Source organism: Haplochromis burtoni, unplaced genomic scaffold (assembly GCF_018398535.1).
Source record: "Haplochromis burtoni strain Fernald_Lab_line unplaced genomic scaffold, NCSU_Asbu1 Contig_39, whole genome shotgun sequence".
Classification (NCBI taxonomy): domain Eukaryota; kingdom Metazoa; phylum Chordata; class Actinopteri; order Cichliformes; family Cichlidae; genus Haplochromis; species Haplochromis burtoni.
The window spans coordinates 3,055,545-3,080,550 of NW_024582400.1; the positions used below are offsets into that span (position 1 = coordinate 3,055,545).

General features: G+C 39.5%; 2 protein-coding genes across 12 annotated transcripts; one reads left to right on the plus strand and one right to left on the minus strand.

Annotated features, from left to right (window-relative positions):
* The first annotated feature begins 1,994 nt into the window (after window positions 1–1,994).
* On the plus strand, window positions 1,995–6,307 carry LOC102307933 (PI-PLC X domain-containing protein 1). Its single transcript, XM_005919957.3, has 7 exons — window positions 1,995–2,353; window positions 2,516–2,652; window positions 3,596–3,721; window positions 3,804–3,959; window positions 4,388–4,494; window positions 5,110–5,180; window positions 5,984–6,307. The coding sequence occupies exons 1-7, from the start codon at window positions 2,251–2,253 to the stop codon at window positions 6,256–6,258; spliced, it is 975 nt and encodes a 324-aa protein (XP_005920019.1). The 5' UTR covers window positions 1,995–2,250; the 3' UTR covers window positions 6,259–6,307.
* Window positions 6,308–8,295: 1,988 nt separating this feature from the next.
* LOC102308238 (NACHT, LRR and PYD domains-containing protein 12) lies at window positions 8,296–24,374 on the minus strand. Of its 11 annotated transcripts, none has more exons than XM_042219887.1 (18): window positions 24,314–24,374; window positions 22,576–22,620; window positions 22,322–22,424; window positions 19,327–19,437; window positions 19,119–19,229; window positions 18,116–18,194; window positions 17,807–18,008; window positions 15,338–17,129; window positions 14,354–14,527; window positions 14,070–14,237; window positions 13,792–13,956; window positions 12,942–13,115; window positions 12,505–12,678; window positions 10,599–10,760; window positions 10,117–10,290; window positions 9,065–9,238; window positions 8,937–8,983; window positions 8,296–8,840 (listed from the first exon to the last, which is right to left on the minus strand). In XM_042219887.1, exons 2-18 carry the CDS (start codon window positions 22,592–22,594, stop codon window positions 8,302–8,304), a joined length of 4,368 nt encoding a protein of 1,455 aa, XP_042075821.1. In that variant the 5' UTR covers window positions 22,595–22,620; window positions 24,314–24,374; the 3' UTR covers window positions 8,296–8,301. The 11 variants fall into 11 exon arrangements, 10 of the variants coding, with proteins under 10 accessions (XP_042075821.1, XP_042075820.1, XP_014188391.1 ...); XM_042219886.1 differs by having other exon boundaries at window positions 22,576–24,007; window positions 24,101–24,373; XM_014332905.2 differs by having other exon boundaries at window positions 23,836–24,373.
* Window positions 24,375–25,006: the final 632 nt, after the last annotated feature.

Sequence of the window (25,006 nt, forward strand, 5' to 3'; positions counted from 1 at the left end):
CGGCAGCCTCGCCTCTGTCAGTGCGCCCCAGGGTGGCTGTGGTTACAATGTAGCTTGCCATCACCAGTGTGTGAATGGGTGGATGACTGGATATGTAAAGCGCTTTGGGGTCCTCAGGGACTAGTAAGGCGCTATATAAATACAGGCCATTTACCATTTTACTATTACCAGTAAGTTTGATGGTTTCCAGCCTTAACTCACATTGTCTCCTTGACAATCTATGTACTGAAGGTCCTTCAGGAAACTGGGTTTGAATCTGTTATCCTCTCTCTGCTTTCCTGTAAACAGTCCAATCCAATAAAAATGCACAAAAATGCCAAAACTAAATAAATTTGCTGAGTATCAACTGAGACACAGTAACAAAATTGTAACCTGAAACTTAATCTAAAAAGATCACAGTGTCATTTGGCTGTCTGAGTCATACTCCAACCTAACAGTCACAAGAACAAGTAAGTTAATTTCATAGGGTCACGAGGTAAAAAGGTTCAATTTAAGGACTCCTCATAATTCAAGCATCTCTATAATTGTCTAGTTATATTATTTCTAGAGCATTTACATGTGAAAACAGCTTCATATGATTATATGAAACTGAAGACAACCATAACAAAGTAATGCTTTGAAATCATAACTTAATTTTATTACATTTAATTTTTGACCGTGTGTGTGTTTTCTGCCATCTGTGTCTTGATTTAAGGCCATTTTTCATGCTGTCCCGTCACACTGATTTCCCCCTAGTGGTCACAATATGTAATTACACAAAAACTGCCAAACTTTAACTGCAATAGAAAAATGCACAATTAATTAATTGATAGCAATGACATTTTAACAAATATATAATATATTAACATCACTATAAAAATGTATAAATAAGTAATAGTAATTAATAGTATAATATAAACAAAAATTGGCAATCCCTTCCATCCGGTAATTTAATGAGTACCAACAACCTTATTGCATCTTTAACCTGATCATTCATCATTCATTCATTGTCTTTAATCATTCAGCCTCACATTCACACCTACGGCCAATTTAGGCCTGTTAGTCTGACATGCATGTCTTTGGACTGTGGGAGAAAGCCAAAATTAAGTCTATATAGCAGCTATTAGACATTTAAATGATGTTGATGATGGAAAAGGGTAGGAAATCAGTAGTTATTATGAATCTCTGGCTTTTTCCACAGCGTGTTTTTTGTCCTCTCTCCTCCCCTCAACCCAAATGGTTGCTGCAGATGGCCACCCCTCTCTGAGCCTGGTTCTGCCAGAGATTACTTCCTGGTAAAAGGGAGTTTTTCCTTTCCACTGTTGCCAAGTGGTAGAGTGTATTATTGTAAGGTCTTTACCTAACAAAATAAAGTTCCTCGCGGTTGTTGTGATTTGGCGCTACATAAATAAAACTTGAGTTGAGTTAAATTGATTTGAGTCTTGGGTTTTTTTTCCAGTCTCTTTGTAAATGTTCCGTTTCTTCCAGTAAATTTGCAAGTGTTTCTTGTCAATTAAATTTTTTTTACATTTTCAATGTCGATGGAAACCCTAAATATGGCCTTTTTTTGTCTTCGTACATTTATACATGTAAATGCAAACTCCACACACTTTTTTATTTTTAACGTTATACAGCCTACAAACTGGATTTGGCATCAGAGCTCTTTATACTTCGGTTTTTCTGTCTGAGCTTTAATGAAATGGCCTTTGTATTGCAACGTACTGTACAACAGACCCCAGTGAAGCAGAAGCATCATGTAGTTCAGCTTTTCTCCTGTAGATGGAGAAAGAGGGCCACTCCACGGGCCCAGGGGGCAAGAGGGTTTGATGAACTTGCCTAAAGCTTAATCTGAAAGGGTGCGGAAGTTGAATGGGGGGGATATTGTTTTTAATATAAGCAGGGCTAAATGACAAGACATCAGGAAAAGCTAAAATCTGTCGGGGTAGGACAAGCTCAGTTGTCTTGCTCTTTTTTTGTTTACTTTCTTTTTGTTTTTATTTTTTTTAGTGTCGGGGGTAAATTGACTACTATGGTTCTCATTTAAAATGTAAAATTAGCACACATTGTTACCGTACTTTTTACTTTAGTGTTCTAACGCTACTGTTTTTTTAAGCAAGCTCTCGTCGCGTTTGGTGATTTTATTTTGAAAATCGCTAAAGGAAGTGGAGATTGACAACAACCGGAAGAGTTGGTAAATAAACCGTGTTCAGATCCCGAAGAAGCTCAAAGAGCATGCTGAACATCTGTAGTAGGACAGGGCGGTAATAAGACATGGAGGACAAACAGCGGGAGCAGCTCGGAGGAAACCCGGACTGGATGTCGCGTTTGCCGGAGGAGCTGCTGGACGTCCCGCTGTGGAACCTGGCATTACCTGGTAAAACAGGAGCAACCAGTTCAGCCAGTTCAAGACAGAAAAGAATAGAAAACACTCTCATACAGATCACGTGTTTATTTTAAAAATATAATTATCCTTAATCTCAGGTTAAACTGTAATAAAAAAAATTGTCTCAGTTGACAGGCTCTTCTCGCACCACAGGCAGCCATGACAGCATGTCCTTCAGCCTGGATGTCTCCTCTCCTGTGGTGAGATCGGAGTCCTGCTTCCTCAGACTGACTGACAGGCTGTTCCCCTGCTGTACTCGACCCTGTGTTTACCGCTGGGCCACCACGCAGGTATTTTACGGTCCCCCTAAAGGTGAACGCAAACCAGGAACCTGCACCACCTCAGGTGATGCTCTCTACCTCGTAAAAGGTTTGGGGAATTCATCTGAGGTTTTGATAATTTGATAATTACTGAACTACTCTAGTTTGGAAGGAGGAAGATGTTTGATCATGACTTACTGTATACAGTACTGTGTAACGAGCCGCCCCTCATTTCTTCATATTTTGCTTCTAATCAGACTATCTTCATTTTTTTTTGTTAAAGTGGTCTTGAGCGGTTCTCCAGGCTTTCCAAAGGTCCTTGAATGCTTTTCTTTGGACATCTGGATGCTTATTTGATCATTTCCACCTAGTACTTAAACCTGACCATTTTCAGAGGAATGTTTTTTTTTTGTTTGTTGAGGCACTTAACACTAAGGTATGACTCATTCCAGCATCCAAAAAAGGCTCCTAACGCAAAGACGGAACAAGTGTTGTGTCTACACATGCAAATATCTAACCAACTTTAAACTGTATCTTTAAGCGTTTTGTTACTAGAAGCCTGTCACAAAAATGGGTTGAATGTTAGAAAAATAACAAAGATAAGAATTTAACAGACATAAAATGTTCTTTTTAGCACTACCAGCTGAAAACTTGGCAGATCTCAGCAGTGTGTCATTAAAAAGTTTGAGGAAGCTGCACAAGTGCAGAAAAAAGAAGAGGCAGATCTATAAAACTGTTTAAAAAAAAGTGACTAGCAAGTAACCTGAAACAGGAAGAAAAAGCTGAGATATGTCATACTACGCAAGAAGTAGACTGAAAATCAGAGACAACAGGTGTGATGGAGTGATGAATGCAAATGTAAAATTGTACAGAGGAGATCAGGAGAGAGATACAGCCATCTGTACAACATGGTGGAGTCTCTGTCATTGTTTGGTTCTGGTGTTTCAATATTCATTCTCTTTCTTGGCTACAGCTATCGGTCCTTTCTGATCAGTGTGATCTTGGTGTTCGTTTCTTGGACCTGCGGATCGCCAGAAAGCCAGCAGGGAGCAGCAAATTGTTTTTCGCTCACGGCATATACACGCTAATAACCGTCAAGGTCAGTAAACTACACCAAAACTGCATTGATACTCAGAGTGAAAGCTAATTTACAGCAAATTTTAATGTCTGTCTGCATGCAGGAGGCTCTGGATGAACTGGCCGGCTGGCTGGACGCTCACCCCAAAGAGATTGTAATCATTGCCTGTTCACACTTCGAATCTCTAAGTGACGAAGACCACGCCCATCTGATGGAGTTCATCCTCCTGCTGTTCAGAGGGAAGCTGTGCCCACCACAGGTGGATAGACATTATTAGGATAATGATTGATTTCTAAAGTTTAATAATGCCAAATATTCACTGCTTTCAGCCTCTCAGATAAGGATTTACCATTTTAACTTCAGTAGATATAAATACATGGAACTGATCTCAACCACAGGCTCATTGGGAACCCCCGACTAAAACGAATGCATTTAAGACTGTAGTCCTGCAATAAATCCTTTAATCATTTAGGTCATGGTGTTCAGTTTCTGTTGAAACTCTTTTCGACTCAGGTGTTTCAAATATCAGAGGTATTGCTCTAGTCCAGAAACCTGCTAATATACCACACCACAAACGTCACGCTCCGAAAATTAAAACGTGTTGCTGTAATCATGTTATTAGCCTGCATTGGTTTTGGCACAGTGTGCCTAATAAACTGACAGTTTGATTCATGTGTATGCATGCAGGAAACTCCCACTCTGCGGTCATGTTGGTCAAAAGGTCAGCAGGTCATTGTTTCCTATGACGACCAGGAGCTGCAGCACCCTGGGCTGTGGAATCGGATACCTTATTGGTAAAATACATAGACTGTATGTAGAAGGGTTAGACAGACTTCGTAGCTTAAGTGTCTTCGATTCCGTGATTTCGGTTCCGACTACTTTCTCTGGCAATATTAGCTGTTCTTTTTTTGTTTGTTTGTTTGTTTGTTTTGTTTTTGAGCATCTTGGTGTCTCAAAAGTATTAATAATAGATGTTGGTACAGTGACTTTAAACCACACTGAGAACAGCAAGAGCCAAAGGTTCAAATATGACATAATTGGAGTGTCATATTTTAATGTGTGTTCACTGTCAGACATAATACGTGCTTGTTGGTTTATTTATAAATGGTGTGACATGGTGTGAAATACAATATTAAATATGTAAACACTGGTTGCATGTAATATATACACGTATGTAAAGATAGTTTGTTTCCTCCTATTTTCAAACCTTAGATCTTATGTGGTTTTCTTGGTCTTCTTCTCTCCCTCCTTCTTTTTGGGTCTTTGACTGGTGACCAAGACTGGTGGCCATTAGGGGAAAAAAACAGATTTAAAGCAGTGCCTGATTACTTTTACTTTTCAAGGCTACTGTCTGCACAGTTGGTCATGTCACTAACACTGAAATGATTGAACCTGTCCTGTGTGTTCAGGTATGCTAACAGCCCAGATCCTAAGAAAGTGATCACCTATCTGGAAGGCCAGCAACGGCAGGGAAGACCAGGTATGAGGTTGTTGGAACAAGTAGTGCAGTGAGGGAAAGTAGTAGCATTACAGACCTGTATTTAAAACGTTAGAGCAAAAGTACTGGATACAGAATATACTGTAAAGGTAGTTTACTGGATTTAATAACCTGCCAAAGGTACAAATGTTAGTTTGTACATATATATGCATCCCACACAGCCTGTGATGGCTTTCAGTACCACTGTTTCCTCTGATGCTGCTTCTTCTGCTGTAATTTTTTTTTTAATCATCAGGAAGCCAGTGGATAAAATCGGAGAGAAACTCCACAGCAACACATACACATACAACTATACTTGCTGCTAACAATGTTGCACACTTTTGCGGGTTTATGTAGTAGGATTGACAGATTCAGTGCAGAAGTATAATTTATGCTTAAGCTCAAAATTCAAAGCGTATTCAGACTACGCAGGCTTTCAATAAAAATCCAACATGGATTTGCTGCCCCCATGTGGCGAACGTTTTTATTGAAACTTGAAAAGGTTTATTCAAAAATTTAAATGAAATGTTTTTATTAAAACAGAATAATTCCTTTAAATACCAAATTTCTAATATTCATATACTGTTGATTGAGCCACCAAAATATATAATTATTATTAACCTTTATTTTATTTTTTTTAAAACTCTTGAGATTAAAAATCTTTTACAAGAACGTCCTGTCAGTGACGTAGTAAAAATACTCTGAAGTGTACTGCTTCTGCAGCTAGCTGGGATTTATTTTACCTCAGGTTTTATTTGCTGTTCGTTTCTTTAAGCACCGGCTTTACAGACGGTTTTGTCTTCCAGATGGTTTTTACGTCACTGGTCTGAACCTGACAGAGACCATGTTTTACGTCTTCCTGCACCCTTTCCAGAGCATGAGGATGTTGACGTTGAACTCTCTCTCACTGCTTCTCCACTGGGCGGGTGAGCAGCAGCCAGGACCCGAGGGAGTCAACATTATGTGCTGTGACTTCGTCGGTATGAGCGAGTTCTGCTCGCTTGTCGTCGAGCTGAACTACAAACTGGTGGGCAGAGCCTGCAGGAAGCTGCCAGCATCCTCCAAAATAAGTGCCAGTTAATAATTTTGTGAGCCTGCCATCCTTTTTTTTTTTTTTTTTTTGCCTGTCCCGTTTGGCTCTTTTGCCATCAGAATTGTTGTCTAAAGGCAAAGAAAGATGCCCAACGGATTTACTTTACCAAACTGACCATCCCAGCCTTGCCATAATGGTCCATTTGATTCACCTTTTATTGTTTATTTTATTTTCACTTACTGAATACGGGACAGACTTGACTGGGGGAAAGAAGGGGAGAAAGAAAGAGGGAAAGAGAAACAGCTGAGAAGAGGGACGGGGGAGAAGGGCAAAAAACAAAAACCAACAGAATGGGCAGCAAAAAAAAAAAAATGCATATATCAGTCACCTGGGTCACCTGCTGAGAAAGAAAAAAGAAAACAAGCAGAAGAGAACAAGAGTAATAGAATAAACAACATCACAATGATATATGGGAATATGACAGTAAATACTAAATATTAAACATTATTGTGCAGCACGTAAGATCAACAGAACACAGTGTGCTTTGAGGTAGGAGCCAAAAAGGGTGTAGTTTGTGGGTGTGATCACCCGTGTGTACACCTGTGAGCATGGACGCGCTTGTTTTTTTGTTTTTTTTTTAAAGGTTCCTTCATGTAATGATCTGCTAGAGGGTGTGGGGGGGCCACAGCCCCGTCCTCCAGGGCATGAAGCAGGTATGGAGGAGATCAAAACTCCAGACATCCAGAGGCCCCCAGAACACAAGAGACCAAGGAAGACCAACAGAGGGGCAGCTGCACCACTGTCCCTGAGCCTGCCATCCTGTTTATACAGTTGTGTGCTTGATGTTTTTGTTTTTTAAGCATCACATTACCGTCTACATGTTTATTCAGGTTAATTTCAACATGCTTTACCTAAAACTATAAGGAGGTACACAAGTTACATGTTCTTTACACATTCACTGTGCAAGTGTAGTTAAAGTTTTATATTTTGCACTACTGGACACTTTTCCACAAATATGACAATCTATATATCGTATATGCATTTTCTTTTTTATTTTGACTTATTTTTAATTTCTAATTCATTTTTCTTTTTCAATGATTTTTCTTACCTCATAACTCGTCTCTGTGCTGTGAACTTTTCTTTAGGGATCAGAAAGTCTTACCTTTGCATTTCACAATGCCACATGTTACAAATTTTAGTGTTTACTATCAACATCACGAATGCTAGCAGCCTTTTAATTAGCGTACAGCTATACAATAGTTAGCTTGGAGAACAACGTGCTGAATACTAGGTCTCTCAAAGTGTTGCACTATATCTTGTATGATGTTACATTTCTTTTTTGTTTTACTGTAATCAAATGCTGGTATTTCTAAATAAATATTTTCATATTTATTTTTCACATTGTATTTTATAAACAGTTGGGTGGGTGCTGTTTGGTGATTAGCATTGTCACCCCACACCAAGCAACTCTTGAGTTTGAAACTTTGACTGCGTGGCTTTCTTCTACAGTCCAAAGAAACGCATGGGTTATGTCACCTGGTTATTCTACATTTACCGTCACACTGCCTGAATAATAAAAATCTGTGATTTTTGTACCTGGATTTGTTTGTAATTAAGATATTTAGAATCCTCAGACGATGCGCACAAACAAAATGATGAAGGCCTGGCTAAAAATGACTACTACTAATAATAATATAATAATAATAATAATAATAATAATTTTCAGTTTTCCAAAACACCACAAGCCACAAAATGTTCAGCATTAAATTAAATAAATAAATTGCATGTGAAAACAACAACAAACAAGAACTTATAGTTGTTTACTTTTTTCATACCAAGCTTGATGTCCAAACTTTGACTTAATTATCAAAAAAGAAGCAACATCTGTTAGATATTCAAATATTAAAAGTATAGAAAAAAAAAACTTACATTTTTTTAGACAAAAGGTGCATTTTTTACAATCTCATTTTTAAAAACCACAGCCTCTTCTTTTTAACATCTATTAAATATTTTGCTTTTTTTTTTTTTTTTTGCTGCATTACTGAGACCTATGGCTATTTCACCAGGAAAAATTAGCCTTTTTTGGATAGATTATATTTCTAACAGTGACACAGAAGAGTCTATTGATAAGAACCCAAACCCAGGATAAAGTGGTTCAGTGAAGGCACCACAGAAAAAGGTGTACAGGTGAATCTGTGAATCAGGCAAGACTGCGTAGAAAGCCAGAGTGCCTTCAGTCCAGTCTAAATATACTCCCACTCTTTCAGAGGCAGAGGACAGAGGAGCAAGGAGAACTGTTTTTATATTATTGTGCCAGGCGTAGATGTTTTTATCATTGAACTCTAAATTCCATGATTTCTCATTCCATCCAAGCCTGCTGCCATCTAGAGCTCCCCTCCTTCTGACGCTTTTGTAAGTTGCTCCAATATCAACACCTCCTTTCCACTCCACCTCCCAGTAACAGCGGCCTGTCAGACCCGTTGTACAGAGCAGCTGGTAGCACCAGTCGAATCTGTCCGGGTGTTCAGGATATGGCTGCTTCTCTGGTGACAGTCTTACTTTTCTGTTGTTCTCAAACAGGACAACATTTTTGTGGGCTGTGTTTGGGTCCAGTGTTAGTTCACATGCATCTAAGGAATACACAGAGAGGAAAGGGTGAAATACAGCAGTAAGTCTGAAGGTTTTAAATCAAACCAGAAATATAGTGTTACATCTTATATACTTACACTTCCTCAGACCAGATTTCAGCCTCTGAAGACCACTGTGGTCCTCGCTGGAAGGGGAAAATCAAAGTCAGACCAGACTGGAGTCCTTTAGTATTTCTACAGTTCCTGTACTCCAATGTACATCATACCTGAGGGAGTCCAGCCTCCAGTTTGGATCCTTCAGTCCCACAGATCGTAGCTTTACTCCCAACTCATCTGGATGGTTATAACTGAGGTCGAGTTCTTTTAGATAGGAGGGGTTGGACCTCAGAGCTGACGCCAAAGACGTACAGCCATCTGCCGTGATCAAACAGCCTGACAATCTGCAAGAGTGCAAAACTGAAGTAATCCATCCACCTAAAACTAATATATAATTTGCATGATAATTGGTGCAGATGGTCATATGCAAGTGAGATAGTGTAAAGTACCTCTCAAGTGTCTTTCAAAGCAAAGAAGTAATTCCTCAGGTACAGCAGCTAGTTTTAAAAATGGTCTTGTTCAAGATTTGCAAAAGCAACAGAAATGTGCTCATAAGAATCTGCACTCAGTCTGTCCACCACAACTATGAATTCATTAGTCCGACTTCAGACAAAAAAAAGCCCTCTCTTGCTTTGTACACTATGCTATCTGAGAAGTTAAATGAAAATGTTTGCACTTTCATAACTGTGGCTGTTTGTGCATACTGTTTAGTGAAGATGTTTTATTTATTTATTTATTTTTTGCTTTTTTTTTCCTGTTGTGTAGGTTTAGGTTTTTATTAATTATTTAGTTTTATTGACTCTGCAGCAGTTTTAAATGTAGCTCTTAAGGGTTATTTTCATTGTAGTTTATAACCTTTGTCTTATGGAGATGGAGTGTGTGTGCAAACACAACATTAGTTCAGTTTTATTTACATTATGCCAATTCACAATAACAGTCACCACAAGTTGTTTTTTTTATATTGCAAGGTAAAGACCTTACAATATTAGGATGAAGCCCCAGCCACCAGTTGATCCCCTATGAACAAGCACTTGGCAACAGTGGGAAAGAAAAAAAAACTTTTAACTTGAAGAAACTGCTAGCCAGGGTTTAGGAAGGGGCAACCATCCTGACAGCAAATCGTCTACTAGGAAAAAAATGGGTCCCCTTGTCACAGTTGACTGCCTGTCCAGTCTTTTCACAATGACCCTTACGGTGCAACACATATTCCTCAGATGCATACCCAAACGTTTGTAGTCTACAGTGTGGGCTCCTCAGTCCAGTAGAAAGCAGTTTTACTCCTGAATCTCGTAGGTCATTGTTACTCAAATCCAGGTGTCTCAGACTGCAAGAGTCAGAGCTGAGGACCAGTGAGATATATTGACCACATTTCTCTGTGAGATTTGTGTTTTTCAACCTGAAAAATTAAGAATGTTTCTCCATGTAATTTCTGTGATCCATTTACCCTTGACTTTCATTATCATAATGAACAAAATATGTGTGTATATATATATATATATATAAAGCTTAAACATATTTAAACTATGCTACAAACCAAGCCAAATTAAAGGATATTAGAAGTCTCAAGCATTGGCATATTTATAAACACCAAAGATTAAGTCAGAAACTCTGTAATTAAAATTAATTAAGTGATGTTAAAACAATAAACAGCACTAAAATAAAATTAAAATGTTTGGCTAAGTTAGTGTAAAAATGTGACCTCACCTCAGAGTTTCCAGTCTACAGTGTGGACTTGTCAGCCCAGTAGACAAAAGCTTGATGCCTGAATCCCACAGGTGGTTCTTACTTAAGTCCAGCTCTCTTAGACTGGTAGACTTTGACATCAGAACGTCACAAGTTCTTTCTGATAACCTGCAGCCACTCAGGCTAAAGGATTAGATTCAGTAAATGTGCGATTTGGATTATATATATATATATATAATATATATATACACTCAACAAAAATATAAACGCAACACCTTTGTTACTGCTCCCATTCCCCATGGGATGGACGTAGAGACCTAAAATTCATTCCAGATACACAATATAACCATCCCTCCCAAACAGTGGTCACAAATCAGTCCAAATGTGTGGTAGTGGGCACATCTGCTATATTGAGATAATCCATCCCACCTCACAGGTGTGCCACATCAGGATGCTGATCTGACATCATGAGTAGTGCACAGGTGTACCTCAGACTGCCCACAACAAAAGGCCACCCTGGAATGTGCAGTTTTTTGCGCTATTGGGGGTCTGGGGACCCAGAACCGGTCAGTATCTGGTGTGACCACCATTTGCCTCATGCAGTGCAACACATCGTCGCATGGAGTCTATCAGATTGTCAATTGTGGCCTGTGGAATGTTGGTCCACTCCACTTCAATGGCTGTGCGAGGTTGTTGGATATTCGTGGGAACTGGTACACGCTGTCGTATACGCCGGTCAAGCACATCCCGAACATGCTCAATGGGTGACATGTCCGGTGAGTATGCTGGCCATGCAAGAACTGGGACATTCTCAGCTGCCATCTGCCCTGAACAATGTGAACCATGATTCATCCGTGAAGCGCACACCTCTCCAACGTGCCAGACGCCATCGAATGTGAGCATTTGCCCACACAAGTCTGTTACGGCGACGAGCTGGAGTCAGGTCAAGACCCCGATGAGGACGACGGGCATGCAGTTGAGCGTCCCTGAGACGGTTTCTGACAGTTTGTGCAGAAATTGTTTGGTTGTGCAAACCAATTGTTCCAGCAGCTGTCTGGGTGGCTGGTCTCAGACGATCTTGGAGGTGAACCTGCTGGATGTGGAGGTCCTGGGCTGGTGTGGTTACACGAGGTCTGCGGTTGTGAGGCCGGTTGGATGTGCTGCCATATTCTCTGAAACGCCTGTGGAGACGGCTTATGGTTGAGAAATGAACATTCAATGCACGGGCGACAGATCTGGTTGACATTCCTGCTGTCAGCATGCCAATTGCACGCTCCCTCATTGCTTGTGGCATCTGTGGCATTTTGCTGTGAGACAAAACTGCACATTCCAGGGTGGCCTTTTGTTGTGGGCAGTCTGAGGTACACCTGTGCACTACTCATGATGTCAGATCAGCATCCTGATGTGGCACACCTGTGAGGTGGGATGGATTATCTCAATATAGCAGATGTGCCCACTACCACACATTTGGACTGATTTGTGACCACTGTTTGGGAGGGATGGTTATATTGTGTATCTGGAATGAATTTTAGGTCTCTACGTCCATCCCATGGGGAATGGGAGCAGTAACAAAGGTGTTGCGTTTATATTTTTGTTGAGTGTATATATGTATGTGTATGTATGTGTATATATATATATATATGGAACATTTAAATATGTAGGATTAAGGTATAAACCATTCTACTACCATTTAGGTATAAAGCATGGCAGAAGAAATTAGAAAACTTTAAAATGTCAGTAACTGTTATAAACAGTAGAACTGTGACATAAAAAAAACTTTCTATATCCATCGCACTGATATAGCTTTTTCATTTAGGTGCACCTACAAAAAAAGATTGACACAAATTTTGCTCAAATTAAAAGTAACAAATAACCAAAACCGACCTTATGTATAGAAAGTATTAGAGTTTACAAGTTGAAATCTGACCTGAGAGTTTTCAGGATGCAGTACGGACTATGCAGTCCTGCAGACAAAAGTGTCACTCCGGAATCCTGCAGATCATTGTTACTGAGGTCCAGATCTCTCAGACTTGAAGACCGGGAGCTAAGAATTGTTGAGATGTCATTGCAGCATTTCTCTGTGAGGTTGGTTTGAGTTAACCTAACAAATGAGATACAGGTCTTTAACGTGTATACTTTAGAGCATTGTAGACTATGTTTTTAAAAAGGTCAATTTTATAGAAACTTGCAGTATCTATAATCAAATACAAACAAAAAGTTCTCTGTACCAGGTTAGCTGTTATATTTATGAATAAGCATCTTATAAATAAGAAACATTTTACCAAAGGACAAAGCATTTGCAATTACATCTAATGTCACAGTTGCAGAATCAAGGTAGCCAAATACGTCTTAACCTGACCTCACCTTAGAGTTTGGAGTTGACAGTGTGGACTTCCAAGTCCCTCACAGAGCAGTTTTACTCCTGAGCTCTGCAGGTCATTGTCACTCAAGTCCAGCACTCTCAGACTAGACATCTTTGTGCATAAAGCTGATGATAACCCTTGACAGCATTGCTCTGTGAGACCAGTTCGACTCAATCTGATAAAATAAAAAGATACATCTTAAAATGTTTTTAAACCAAACATTTATGGGATGTAATACAGTGGCGTAGGAAACGTGTTTTGTGTGGGCCAAGAGAGTTTAATGGAAGTTGCCATCACACTGTCTCTATCATCACATCTCTTGAATTAAAAAAAAAAAAGCCAATGGGATTTTTAAAAAGAGATTACTTTTAAAAGAGATTATTTTTAAAAAGTTACAAATTACTTTTGGATGATTCTGCAAAATAAGTTCTGCAGGACATGTTTTGGAAATTTACATCTGTTTTTAAAGATAAATTTGATTATGTTGATTGTAATGTTGAACAAAATATGCAATTTTTAATGATCTCTGAAACATAAATTCCAAGTAATAAAATACAAATTTCAGGCTACAAATGAATAATATCAAGTTGTGTGACTTGAACATCATCGATACGCTTCTGTAAATGAAGTAATGATGCTAATTATCCCCCAAAACTGGAAATGTCTAAATTAGGTACTTGCTAGCAAACACCTTCTCAGGGACACTTGAAATCTTTATAATTCTGTTGTAGAACACAAGTCTGAAGGTTAGCCACAGATTTTATTATAAGCATGTAACCAAAAACTAATTTTAAAAAACCTAATGACTTTAAGATCCAAACGTAAAACTTTAACATAAGTCATAATCCAACCGGAGAGTTTCCAGTCTGCAGTGCTGATTTCCCTGTTCAGAGAAGAGCATCACTCCTGAATCCTTCAGGCTGTTGTTGCTCAGGTCCAGCTCTCTCAGATTAGAGGAGGTGAGAATGAAAAACAGCGTATCATGACTTTTCTCTGACAGATTACAACCAATCAGCCTGTAGAAGAATTTAAATCAGTGCACAAATTAAAAACAAAACACAACATACAGAATTATTTTAAATATCACACCACAGATTATTAATTGCTATGTAAAATAGGATATCCCGACCTGAGTGTTTCCAGTCTACAGTTTGGACCTTTTAGCCCAGCAGAGAGCTGTTTCAGTCCAGAGTCCTGCAGATTGTTGTAACTCAAGTCCAATTCTCTCAAATGAGAGGTCTCTAGAACTAATGACAGCTCTTGACAGCATTTCTCCGTGAGATTGTTTTGGTTCAACCTGGTAATAAGATAAATATAAACATGTTTTGTTTAGACATTTACCATTTCTGTTCAATTTTTAGCAGTTTCAGCAGAAACGACTGTGAAAATTTGCCCAAAATGTGTTGATCAAACCTTAGCTTTTCTAGGCTACACTGTGGATTTTTCAGTCCAGAAGACACCAACTTCAGTCCTGAGTCCTGCAGGTTGTTGTTTGTCAAATCAACATCTCTTAGAGTAGAAGACTGAGCGCTAAAAACTGAGGCCAAACCTTCACAGCATCTCTCTGTCAGATTACAGCCACTCAACCTACGTTTATTATTCATACAAAAGGGAGCAATGTTAATCACAACAAAAAAATCTACTGATATCTGCCAAAATGTATAATTATATGTTGGCCAGATACGTAGTTATTAAATGCATGTTCATGTGGTCACCATCAAGAAACTACTGAAAGTAATTATGGTATTAAATTCAGGTTTTAAGTACCCAAGTAAACAGCTCTGTATTTTCAGTGTGTTATTTCATATCCTGCGTAAATTGTATAAAAATTTTCCTTCTCATATAGAGGATGCATCGTTCATAGCTTTTATAATCACAGCTAGAACATTTAGAAAATAATGCATGCAGATCTAGTGCATTAAATAGCCCAAAAACGTTCCTAAAAATTACAGCAAAATTTAAGATACAGAAACTCTGGAACAAAGACTCAAAATCTCATGGTAATTAAAATGAGCATTTCTCCAAAACAAAACAACCAGACTACTTAGAAAGAATCAGGAACATTGATCAATAATAGAATTTTGCTGAAGCTGTAATTGTATCAACTGCCAGTATGTCATTAAACTCATCAGAAATAGTGAAAATATAGTTATTAATGAAGTTGAATGATTTCATATTTTTGTTTTACTTTCTCTCTGTATTTACACATCCCATGATTTCCTTTTTTAAGCTTTTCTCTTTTAGCTTTCTCTTTGTTTAATCTATTTTTATTTTTTAAACATATACATGCATTGATTTCTAAGTAAATTATAATTTCCTGACTTACTTTATTTTCAGCAGATTAAGCTAAATGCAGTAGTTCTTTAGCAGTTGTTTCCCATTTTTCAGGAAACTTACAGAGATTTGTTGGAGGCTTTGACCACAGGCAGCAGCCTCAGAAGACCTTCATCAGAAGCAGAGTATTTCTTCAGGTCGAACATGTCCAGGTCTTCTTCTGATGACAGTAAGATGAAGACCAGAGCTGACCACTGAGCAGGAGACAGTTCATCTGGGGAAAGGGTTCCTGAATTCAGATACTGTTGGATCTCCTCAACCAGAGAATGGTCATTCAGCTCATTCAGACAGTGGAACAGGTTAATGCTTCTCTCTGGTGACAAACTCCTCCTGATAACACTCTTTATATACTCAATTGTTTCCTGCTTCGCAAGAGAGATATTTCCTTTCTGTGTCACCAACCCACCAAGAAGTGTGAGATTTGTTGGCAGGGAAAGACCCAGAAGGAAGCGGAGAAACAAGTCCAGGTGTCCATTGGGACTCTGTACAGCCATGTCCACAGCACTTTGGAAAAGGTATGATAGCTTAGATTTGACCCTGAATAAATTTGACCACCAAGTTTCAGACTGAAACAGATTCACGCCAAAGTTTGTCAAAGTCAGAAAGACATAAAGAGCAGCTAGAAACTCCTGAACGCTCAGATGGACAAAGCAAAACACTTTCTCCTGGTGCAGCCCCCTCTCCTCTTTAAAGATCTGTGTGAACAATCCTGAGTACACCGAGGCCACTCTGAGATCAATGCCAGATTCTGTCAGGTCTGATTCATAGAAGATCAGGTGACCTTTCTGCAGCTGCTCATATGCTAGTTTTCCCAATGACAAAACCATTTCCCTGCTCCCTGGATTCCAGTGTGGATCCACCTCAGCTCCAATGCAATACTTGATGCTCCACAGTTTTGCTTGAACCACCAGGAAGTAGATGTACATCTCAGTCAAGGTCTTAGGCAGCTCTCCTCCTGCTCTGGTTTTCAGCACATCCTCCAAAACAGTAGCAGTGATCCAGCAGAATACAGGGATGTGGCACATGATGTACAGGCTTCGCGAAGTCTTTATGTGAGAGATGATCCTGCTGGCTTGCTCCTCTTCTCCAAATCTCTTTCTGAAGTACTCCTCCTTCTGTAGGTCAGTGAACCCTCTGACCTCTGTCACCATGTCAACATATCCAGGTGGAATCTGATTGGCTGCTGCAGGTCGTGTGGTTATCCATAGCCGAGCAGAAGGAAGCAGGTTCCCACAGATGAGGTTTGTCAGCAGAACATCCACTGAAGTGGGCTGTCGAGCATCAGTCAGGATCTTATTGTTTTGGAAGTCCAGAGGAAGTCGACACTCATCCAGGCCATCAAAGATCAACACAACCTGTAATTCCTCAAAGCTGCAGATTCCTGCTTCTTTGGCTTCAGTAAAGAAATGATGAAAAAGTTTCACCAAACTGAAATTTGTACCCTTCAGCAGGTTCAGCTCTCTGAAGGTGAATGGAAATGTGAACTGGATGTCCTGGTTAGCTTTGTCCTCAGCCCAGTCCAGAGTGAACTTCTGTGTCAAGACTGTTTTCCCAATGCCAGCCACTCCCTTTGTCAGCACTGTTCTACATGCTTGATCTTTACCTGATGAGGTTTTAAAGATGTCCTCACATGTGATCGTTCTTTCTGGTCTGGCCGGTTTCCTCACAGCGGTTTCAATCTGTCTGACCTCGTGTTCATTGCTGACCTCTCCAGTCCCTTCTTCTGTTATGTAGAGCTCTGTGTAGATGTCATTCAAAAAAGTTGGGTTTCGCGTTTTAGCTGTCCCCTCAAACAAGCACTGGAATTTCCTTTTTAAACTAAATTTAAGTTTACGCTCACATACTGCAGGGGATTCTGCATAAACACACAAAAACAACATATAAAATTATCCCTCACATGTAAAGTTAGAAATAATGTTAAAGTTTAGGTTGCTGACAATTTTGAAAACTAAAACCACAGATACTTTTACAAAAGGTTGTTGTAGCTTCTATGTGTGAAATATGAAGCCAATGCTGAACCTGTATTCTTTCCAACAAAGAACAAACTTGCAATTAATCAATGAAAAACATGCAAAGACCTAAACTCTGCAACTTTTGCACTTTTTACTGTCTTCAGCTTTGAAACCTGTGTGACTGAGATCTTAGCCATGTACAAAAAAAATCCAAAAAGAAGATCTAGTTTTGTCAAGTCTATATTTTCAAAACAGTGTAAGTTTAAAAAAATATACAAACAAATAAAAATTACAGGATTATGGCCATAGTCACTGTCCTCATTGTTACCTGTGGTTTCATAACACCAAGATGGCCACAGTCAAAACATTTAGCTTGAAGCACTAGCAGTAAACTGACAATCAGTCAGTGATGATGAATGGGCTTCAAGTACATAATAAACTCGTTAATCTGTTATACCTGCATTAACTGCTCAATGTGGAGTTTAAAGGGCATCTTTATACTGTATATTTGTTTCCTTTTTCTCATTGTCTTCCTTCCTCACATACTATCCATTAAAATGCAGCTGTAAAATGTTCTTACTGCTCTGCAGAGAATCAGCCAGGTTCTCGTGGTTTATTCTTCTCAGGAAGTGCAGTGCGATGTTTTGAAATGCCTCTCTGCTGCTCCTCATGCCCTCATTCATATCGGTGTCCATTTCTCCATCTGAACACTTTGATTTTAAAAGCCTTTGCATTCGCTTCAACTCGTCTTTCACAAAAGTGAAAATACTCTCCTCAAGCAACTGAAAAATTATATAAAAAGATGAAACATATACTGTGACTAAAAAACCAAACCAAACAAATCAAAAACTGCTGAGACTTTGCTAAGTGCACACTGAGACAAATTTACCTTAAATATTGAGTCTATGTCTGTTTGATGGTCCTCCACACATGAAGCACTATGAACCTCTGAGATGTCCTGATACAGTCTGTGAATAAAAATGAAACACACTACACTAAAAAAATTATCTTTTTGATAAAGAATGACAATCTATTTTACTGGAAAACTGTTTTCCGGCATGTTGCCACTTCAAGATCATTCTCAACATGGTTCTCTTGTTGCAAAAAATAAATCCAATAATTCATAAATAAAGTGCAGAAATTGGTAGAAAAACTGTGTAAATTATAAGTTATAAAGTAGTTTTTTTTAAATTAATAAAATTTGTAATAAACATGCAAAGTCGCAAAAAAGCCCCCCATTATTACTAAAGTTTACATTGCGGGGTTCCACAGGCTCAATACTTGGTTCACTGCCATTTTAGGGTTTTATTGAATACGCAATGAAATGCCAGAGAACTGATCCTATGCATTGCAAAGATCTTCAATGTATTTTCAGTAAGTGCCACATAAAATATATGTATATATGGCTACCAATGATATGGCAGCCATAATAATGATAAACATATGTAACTAGCAAGTTACCTCAACTGTTTTGTTATTAATAAGGGGCCACCACAGCAGGTAGCTCCACATATTAAGTCTGGCAGATTTTGTGATTCTTGCTCTTCCTAAGGAAGCCTACAAGGGATTTTTCCCAGAGAATTAACTCATTAAGTCATTGGCCCAGTTTTCCAACAATTTTCAGTGTACACACAGTGTTTTAACGTGTACCAGTATTAGGTTTATGACAGTTTTAGGGTTTCAGTATGTTGCCACAAGTCATTTTGACGTGCAGTCTAGAGGAAACGTCACAGTCCTGATAATAATAGAATGAATAAAGAATAATGAAATGAAAAAAATGTGTTAAAAGTTTAGACTGCAACATAAAATCATTACTACTTACATACTTTGCTCCTTAACAGACTTGATGTGATGTTAATAAACTGAGGTTATATAGTGACACGCTAACTCACTCTGTGCCAGAAGTCTGCTTTCTGTTAAAAGCAAGAGGTGGCTCCTTGGAGTGGTCACTCATGACCGAATCACAGCTGGATACAGGACAACCAGGCCTCACCTCCCCAGTCCTGGCAGAGAAACACCAGACAAAAGCATTATTGTTATTATATCTGCCAAAAAACAGTTTAATAAATGCAAGTGTAGCAGATACTGCAGTGGACTAACTCTTTTCCAGAAGATTGTTGTCTATTAAAAGCAAGAGGTGACTCCTTTGAATGATTGGTCTTGATCGAAACAGAGCTTGATGCAGTTGATCTAGTCTGCTGCTGCTCCTGGCTTCAAAACAAGAGAGTTGTTAGTCTCACTAGTCATGTAAGAAAACCTGGACATATCTGAGCAAGATTCCTATGTCTTAGTCTACTATTGTTCGCGTTGCTGACACAACTGCAGTGCTGCATTTACTCATTCTCTCTTTTTCTTTTTTTTCCCTTTCTTGCCTGTCCTGTTTGGCTCTTTTGCCATCAGAATTATTGTCTAAAGGCGAAGAAAGATGCCCAACAGATTTACTTTACCAAATGGACCATCCCAGCCTTGCTGTAATGGTCTATTTGATTCACCTTTTATTGTTTATTTTATTTTATTTTCACTTGCTAAATACGGGACAGATTTGACTGGGGAAAAGAAAGGGGAGAAAGAAAGAGGGAAAGAAAAACAGCGGGGAAGAGGGATGGGGATAAAGGGCAAAAAACAAAAACCAACAAAATGAGCAGACAAAAAATACATATATCAATCACCTGGATCACCTGTTGAGAAAGAAAAAAGAGAAAACAAGCAGAAAAAAAAAGAGCAACATAATAAACAACATCATGATGATCTATGGGAATATATATCGTAAGCACATATGGACACAGACATACAGGCACACACAGATACAAACATCCATCCGGACCGGGGCCCAGTTCGGCAGCGCCGCCTGGCCCCACAGAGCCCGGGACAGCCCACCCGACCCCACCACAGAGAAAACTGCACCCACCCCGTCATCCACTCATCTTCCAGACTACACAAGACAATAGACGCCCAGGCTGAGGTCTTCCTCCACCTCTCCTGTATCTCCCCCTCCTGCAGAGTGAGTTCCTGAAGAGAGGAGACCTCCTGCAAGATGTAACAGCCTCCCCCACCAGTTGAAGAGCCCCCCAGGTGGCTCGATGCACTGGCGGCACCCTGCGCCAGGGCTGGGCCCCCATACACCCACCCGCCCACAACCCCGGCAACACACCAACCAGGACCCAAGCCCCCGAGGCCCAGCCAGGGCCCCAGCCCAGAGACGGAGCACCCCCAGAACCCCACGCCCGTCCCGGATCCACCCAGGGCAGCCAGGCTACCAGGTCAGTAACCCACGTCCATCAGCACAGACCCTACCCTAGCCCCGCTGCACAGAGCCACGAGGAAACCGTCACCTAAGAGCCAACAGAGCCCCTAATAGGCCATGACCGCTACCCCGGGTTGAGCCCCCCAAGGAAGATGCTCCTGGGGAATCCCCCAACACCCCAAGCCTGTCCCTACCCCCACACCAATCACAACAGCAAAGGTGGGACCAAACTATGACCCCCCACCCCCACTAGGTGATGGAGCTGATCAAAGGAGCCCAGAGCAATTGATCTGATGTGGTGGCAGAGGCTGTATCAAGACTAATGTAATCTAATAGGTAATTTCTATATTGGTTATAATTAAGATTATTTTTTATATTTTTTCAGTTCATGAGGACTGTTTTCTTGGCAATGCATAGGGCAGTGAAAACCATATGGGCTATATTCTTTTCTGAAGTGACATTATCTAAGCTGCCCAACAAACACACTAAAGGGACTTCGATAAGTCTTCACATATCTCGCGAGAAAACTTCTGAACTGGTGGACAGAACCAAAGAGCGTGGATATAATTGTCCGGTGAATTGGTTTGGCAGTGTGAGCAGTTGTTGGCAGACGTAATGTCATGAACTGGCTGTGTGGCAGGCAGGAAATAGGACCCAAACGCAAACTCACGGGAAAACAGGACTGAACTCAAAATACAGCTTTATTGCTGACAAAAGATGACAAAAGATAACAGCGATACAAAATAACATGAAACTAAACTGGGAAGTACTAAGGAACGGACTAACAAGGAAACACACGGAGGGGCACACAGTCGTGAGGGAGAACGCGACACAGAACTGAGGGAGACGCAGACATAAATACACAGAGAGTTAACGAGGGAAGTGGGAGCACACGGGGAACACAGGTGACACTGATAATCATAACAAGACACGGCAGGAGTGAACGCAACACTGACGGGAGACGGACAAAGTAAAACAGGAAGTACACAGAGGTTCAGACAGGAGGAGAGAGAGCACAGGGAGAACACAGACATAACGGGCTGGGGAAAACATGGAATAAAACACAAGGAGAGACGAGGGCTCACAGATACACAGGGGCACACAGGAGGTAACCAAATAAGGAACATCTTTAACAGAACCTAGGAACCACAGCATAAGGAACAAAATTCAAAAATACAAGAAAACTAAGAATGCTGGGCCAATATGGCCCAGGATCATGACACGTAAAGCCCATCTTGAACATCCGATGACCTGTATAGTGCACTCTATGTAGTATTTTGTATTGAATTAATTGAAGACTGGGATTTCTAATTAAATGAAGGGTTTTTAAGCAAATCTGAGACCAGAAGTTTTGGTCTAAGTTAACTGATAAATCCGCTTCCCATTTTACAATAGGAAGTGATATTGATTCATCCATTTTAGAAAGCATTCTGTATATTTTGGAAAGTAATTTTGGGGTTTTAAGAGTAAGAAATTGAACCACACTTGGTGGTGTTTGTAGTTCAACTTGACCCAGTTTAAATTTCTTTTTTACTATGGATTTAATTTACTCATTCTCAGTCATTCACAGCTCACTGACAATAGTGCTGGCAAATTATTCAGCAGGATCAAGTTTTCGGGGATACAGATAACTGACAGCCTCTTAATACGTCAGTACTGGTTGAAAAGGGCTGACCGGCATCTGCACATCAGGCACTGCAGCAGATCGTCTTCACTGTGTCTATATGCCTAAATACATTGAGTTGCTGCCATGTGATTGGTTAATAAGATACAAGTTAATAAGCAGTTTAACAGGTGTACCTAAGGATGTGGCCAGTGAGTGTGTAAGTGTCAGAAACACAAGTAACTTACCTCTGAGCTTCAGTGGGCCCACAAAGTTCCCCTGGTGTAGTGTTTTTAGAGGGAAGGATCCCATCATTTTTCCCTTCTACAAGATCCACGGTGGAGCTCATATCTTTATACAAAATACACCCAACTTACAAAACATCTGAGACTAAAGCTTGCTTTCTTGAACACGTCAAGGATATTGTTAAATTCAACACATATTTTCAAAGTGTTGTCAGAGCTTCCAATATTAATTATATTTCCTCAAAATAAGCAAATACCTTTTAAATTCTTATCCATCAAATCATCAGTATTTTCTGTAATGTCTGTAAAGGAGAAACAGAACATGGAGTTTGTTGTTTATTATTATTTTATTATTAAGACCCTGCATATATTGGACTTGCACATATGTTTTCCACACTCACTGAAATGGCAGCACAGATTACTTTTTATGAATGATGACCCCCACCCCCTCTTCTGATCTCTATTTTAATTTTAGTTAGTTTAATCTTAGTTAGCTCACAATAAATGGATTCTAATTTATTGTTAGATTATTTTCTTGCTCGGTGTTAAGCTCTTAATATATTCACACTTATATAGTGCTACTGGCCACTCAAAGTGTCCATAAGTTTTACAATACTTACTACTTCCTCATGACTATTTATACTACACCAAAGTGTATCTATATTAGAAATACTGAGTAGAAAAAATGTGTTTTACTTTATTATTACTCCCCAAAACTAATTACAACTAAATGTGAAATTAAGCCTGAAGAGTTTGTATTAAGGATACTTTGTCTTGTGGGGCACCTTGTCTTGACTGAGGTACATCAAAGTGAACACAAGCTCATTAACAATTACCTTAGTATTGTCGCATTTATGATATGTACGATTTATACAAATCGAAAGTTTGTGTTACAAACTGTTTATGCTGTAAAAAGTAATTTGGATTAACGTTTGTGACAGGCTGCTTATACATGTGATGTTTTTAAATGCTTTTTACTTATAATTCTTGTACTAATGTCGAGGGCTGCAGCTATCGATTATTCCATCGATTAATTGAGTAATCAGATAAGAATGAGTTTTGTCTTATTAATGAGCAATATTAAATAAACAAAAGGGGAAAAAACACAGGTCTTTCAATATCAACTGCTCATTTCCATTATAAAATTGCAATATTTAAAATCTCTAACAACAACAATAACAACTAAACCCTTTAATTTTATGCACATGTCTTTTGAAATCTATTTTTTGTAGTTCTTTCCAGTTCTTTTTCTACATATTTTAGTAGAACTTCTGGAGGCTTACTGCAGATTTGTGTAAAACAAGCGGAAGTGGATGAAGACTCTGGCTCCAGAGTGTTTTTAGTCGCAAATGTAGGCAACGGCGCGCTACAGAGCCGTGTGTTAAACAAAGCATCGAAGCAAAGAATTTGTGTCGAGTTTTTTGGCTGTACTGTCTCCAACAGGGTCAGGAGATGCTGCACTTCACTTGTTCTGACCTAAATGCATTTTAAAGAGAGAAAATAAGATTTTACAGTACCTTTTCATGGTGAGAGTAACGCTCCAAGCTCATTGAGAAAATCCACCATTGAAAGAAGTGCACAAATCCCACTATCACGCCCAGGCGTGAGTCACACCAGGGCGTGTGACAAAGGTAGAATAAACGTAACGCTCCCTGGGCTTTTTCCTTGCAGGCAGTCAGTGCCTCTGCTCTGATTCGGAAGCATTATAAAGCCATAACTAGTAACCATAGGTGTTAAAAATAAAGACAGAACATTTTGCGTAAGCTTTAGTTATACCAGTACGTTTCCATAAAGCTGCAAATCTGAAGCGGAAGCGTGCCTGAAGTCGTCTGGAAGTCGCAGCGCAGGGCAAACAAACACACATCACAGGCTGAGGATGAATCACAAAGATAAACTTGGACCTCAATGAAGCTTCAAGTTTCACTCTGACTGGAGAAAAAACTGTGACATGATGAACAAATAAAACCTTTAGTGATGTTAAAATGGACTTTTTACCATAAAACAGGGGCCTCTGCACACTTCTTCACTCTGCACTGCTGCTTTTGAGAAGCCTGTTTCCTGGCTTTTCTCTTCTGCATTTTGCTTAGTGAATAAAAATAACAGCCTATTTGGTAATCCTGCCTCTGCACTCAGAGAAACTTCCTCTTTCTTAGTTTTTTCCCCCCTCAAACTGCAGTCGTTGCTTTGTTTTGCTCAACACTTTGTACAGTTTTTGCTTCTCTTTTCTCACCTTTCTAAGAGCTGCAAATGATGAGTTCACTGTAAGTTCATTTAACTGCTTGCATTTTAGCCTTAGCAGGATTTTTCCAAGGCAACTTTATAATACATGAGGTTTCATGTGAGTAATTAACTTAATGGAGAAGCAAATCAGTACAACAGGTACCAACAAGACTGGAGAATAGAAGGATGTTTGTGTTCACAGGATTTTTACCATGGGAACGGGTAATTGTGTGGATGCTTTAAGCATCCACACTATTGAGTTCCTGTTTCTCTTTATTGTGTGGATGCCTTAATAGGCATCCACACTATTGAGATCCTGTTTCTCTTTATTGTGTGGATGCCTTAATAGGCATCCACACTATTGAGATCCTGTTTCTCTTTATTCTTTATTCCACTATATTCCAGTTGCTTCCGTACACTTTTTGGCACTCAACTACTCCCTCAGTTTTCAGCCGATTTTCTCCGTTC

Coding starts and splice junctions, on each gene's coding strand:
- LOC102307933 (XM_005919957.3), top strand. CDS start 2,251: ATGGAGGACAAACAGCGGGAGCAGCTCGGAGGAAACCCGGACTGGATG. Junction 2,354..2,515: donor GTGGAACCTGGCATTACCTG/GTAAAACAGGAG, acceptor CTCGCACCACAG/GCAGCCATGACAGCATGTCC. Junction 5,181..5,983: donor GCAACGGCAGGGAAGACCAG/GTATGAGGTTGT, acceptor TTTGTCTTCCAG/ATGGTTTTTACGTCACTGGT.
- LOC102308238 (XM_042219886.1), bottom strand. CDS start 22,642: ATGTTCTGTTTCTCCTTTACAGACATTACAGAAAATACTGATGATTTG. Junction 10,761..12,504: donor TGCATCCTGAAAACTCTCAG/GTCAGATTTCAA, acceptor CTAATCCTTTAG/CCTGAGTGGCTGCAGGTTAT. Junction 10,291..10,598: donor TGTAGACTGGAAACTCTGAG/GTGAGGTCACAT, acceptor TTAATTTTTCAG/GTTGAAAAACACAAATCTCA.